The 1831-nt window shown below is 40.0% G+C and overlaps 1 protein-coding gene across 1 annotated transcript; it reads left to right on the top strand.

The window, feature by feature from the left end:
* Positions 1-458: 458 nt before the first annotated feature.
* On the top strand, positions 459-1417 carry LOC113465147 (uncharacterized). The gene is made up of 3 exons (XM_026819039.1): positions 459-603; positions 782-979; positions 1089-1417. Exons 1-3 carry the CDS (start codon positions 459-461, stop codon positions 1415-1417), a joined length of 672 nt encoding a protein of 223 aa, XP_026674840.1.
* The last annotated feature ends 414 nt before the right edge of the window (positions 1418-1831 follow it).

Below are 1831 nucleotides of genomic sequence, written 5' to 3'. Positions count from 1 at the left end.
TCTATTCATTTTAGTTGTTAATTTAAATCGAACCGTATATACCACATATATATTCACGTTAATAATTATTAAATTGACGAACATGGTACGTAAGTGCGAGTATTACATTTTCTCATCTGTGCATAACTTTTTTCTAAGTCTTGGACAAACGAAAACCTCGGTTACAAAAACGAATAACATTAATAATCCAGCGCGAACATAAATATGTAACTAGGAAATTAGGAAAAGTGATCCGCAGAAAAATTTGGTTGAAGGTAATTTTTGCCAAACGATAATTACATCCCTTTACCGCGTTGTACCTATCGTCCGTTCACATCTGGCGACCAGAATCGCTCGTCGGACAACGTTCTTACTTTTTTACCTGGGTTGACTATAGGAAGCTGAGAAAATCGTGCTGAGAATTCATTTAAAATTGATATCTTGAGGACTTCATATCGTGTCGTGAAGTTCGTGACAAAATGTCGGTAAAATTCGACGATGAAAGACTCATCGATTTGGTGCGCGACAACTGTGTGTTGTATGATGCGTCATCGCCTAAGTGTATGGATAGGCAATTAAAAAGTAAGATTTGGGAGAAAATAGGCAAGGAACTGCAGTTGGAGCGTAAGTACTATATTTTTATGTAATCGTACATATATGCGTGCACGTACGAGTGTTGCTTTCTTGTAAACAGATGCGCGCGCGCGTGTGTGTGTGTGTGTGTGTGTGTGTGTGTACACGTGTTTTAGCATACGGTGGTACATAACGAAAAGAGATAAATTGATTTCCTTCTTCAATTCAGCATCTACCTGTAAGGGAAGGTGGCACAATATCCGTGATGCCTACCGGAGATGCTTAAAATGGCAGAAAACTAGAAGTGGGCAAGGTGGCTCAAACGTCAATTTTTACAAATTCCAAAAAGAATTATCATTTTTGGAGCCACACTTGGCAGTTAAGAGTGGCGTATGTTCCATTCCAGAACTACCGCGTATGCAGAGTGGTGAGTACTTGTATACTGCACTTCAATTTACAAAGATTAAATGAATTTACAAGTCGCAGTGGTTTCCATATTAAATTGTTACCATCGTGTCCTTTATTACAAATAAAAGAAGAACGGATCTTGGTGAGCCCTACCCCGGAAGTGGAGTTCGAAAATTCTGAAACAAATTGCCTGGAGAGAATTGTAGATGATAAAGAATGTCGATCGGGCACGTCGACCACATCTCGAAAGAGACGAAGTACGGGAGAAAATGAAAGTACGGCGAGTAAAGTAATGGCGTACATTCAAGAGCAACAATCTGATCCTATCAAGCAATACTTAATGTCACTATATCCTTTATTGTCGGAAATGGACAAACACACGAGGCTGGGGATGCAGGCCAGCGTATATAAGAAACTTGCACGCGCCCTTCAGAAGTCGCTGCCTGAAGAAAAATAAAATAATAATAAAAATAAAGATTAATTAAAATACATATCTTTTTCTATACCCAATCAATTTACTACCCAATCTTCCTACCAAAATTTTGGTTTGTCCACTGTTTGAGAAATAATCTCAAATGCTTAAGGCGCTCTCGCATAGAACATAGGATCATGCGATCGAAGCCTGAATCAATGAGCCAATCACCAAGGACCGCGTATGTGCGCTGGAGACGCATAAATCACCTCCTGCGCAGGAAGAAGCCAGGCACCGAATTCACGGCCAACGGTCCTCACTGTTCGTTTCGGAATCATCAGCACCAAACGGAATCTCTCGGCGTACTCGTATTCAGTATTCAAAGTCTCAAACTCTGTGAAATTAATACAATCTCACAGGCCGTAACTTCGTGTTCGGATTGATTAACTCAAAAATCAG

Source organism: Ceratina calcarata, unplaced genomic scaffold (assembly GCF_001652005.2).
Source record: "Ceratina calcarata isolate Rehan_Ccalc_2016 unplaced genomic scaffold, ASM165200v1 scaffold1466, whole genome shotgun sequence".
NCBI classification, from domain to species: Eukaryota; Metazoa; Arthropoda; class Insecta; order Hymenoptera; family Apidae; genus Ceratina; species Ceratina calcarata.
The sequence above is the reverse complement of the archived record's forward strand: the minus strand, read 5'-3'. Positions and strand labels throughout refer to the sequence as shown.

What these genes read in the sequence shown, in the direction of transcription:
- LOC113465147 (XM_026819039.1), top strand. Translation starts at nt 459, where the DNA reads ATGTCGGTAAAATTCGACGATGAAAGACTCATCGATTTGGTGCGCGAC. An exon ending in CAAGGAACTGCAGTTGGAGC is followed by an intron (nt 604 to 781) that starts GTAAGTACTATA and finishes TCTTCAATTCAG; the next exon opens with CATCTACCTGTAAGGGAAGG. An exon ending in ACTACCGCGTATGCAGAGTG is followed by an intron (nt 980 to 1,088) that starts GTGAGTACTTGT and finishes TACAAATAAAAG; the next exon opens with AAGAACGGATCTTGGTGAGC.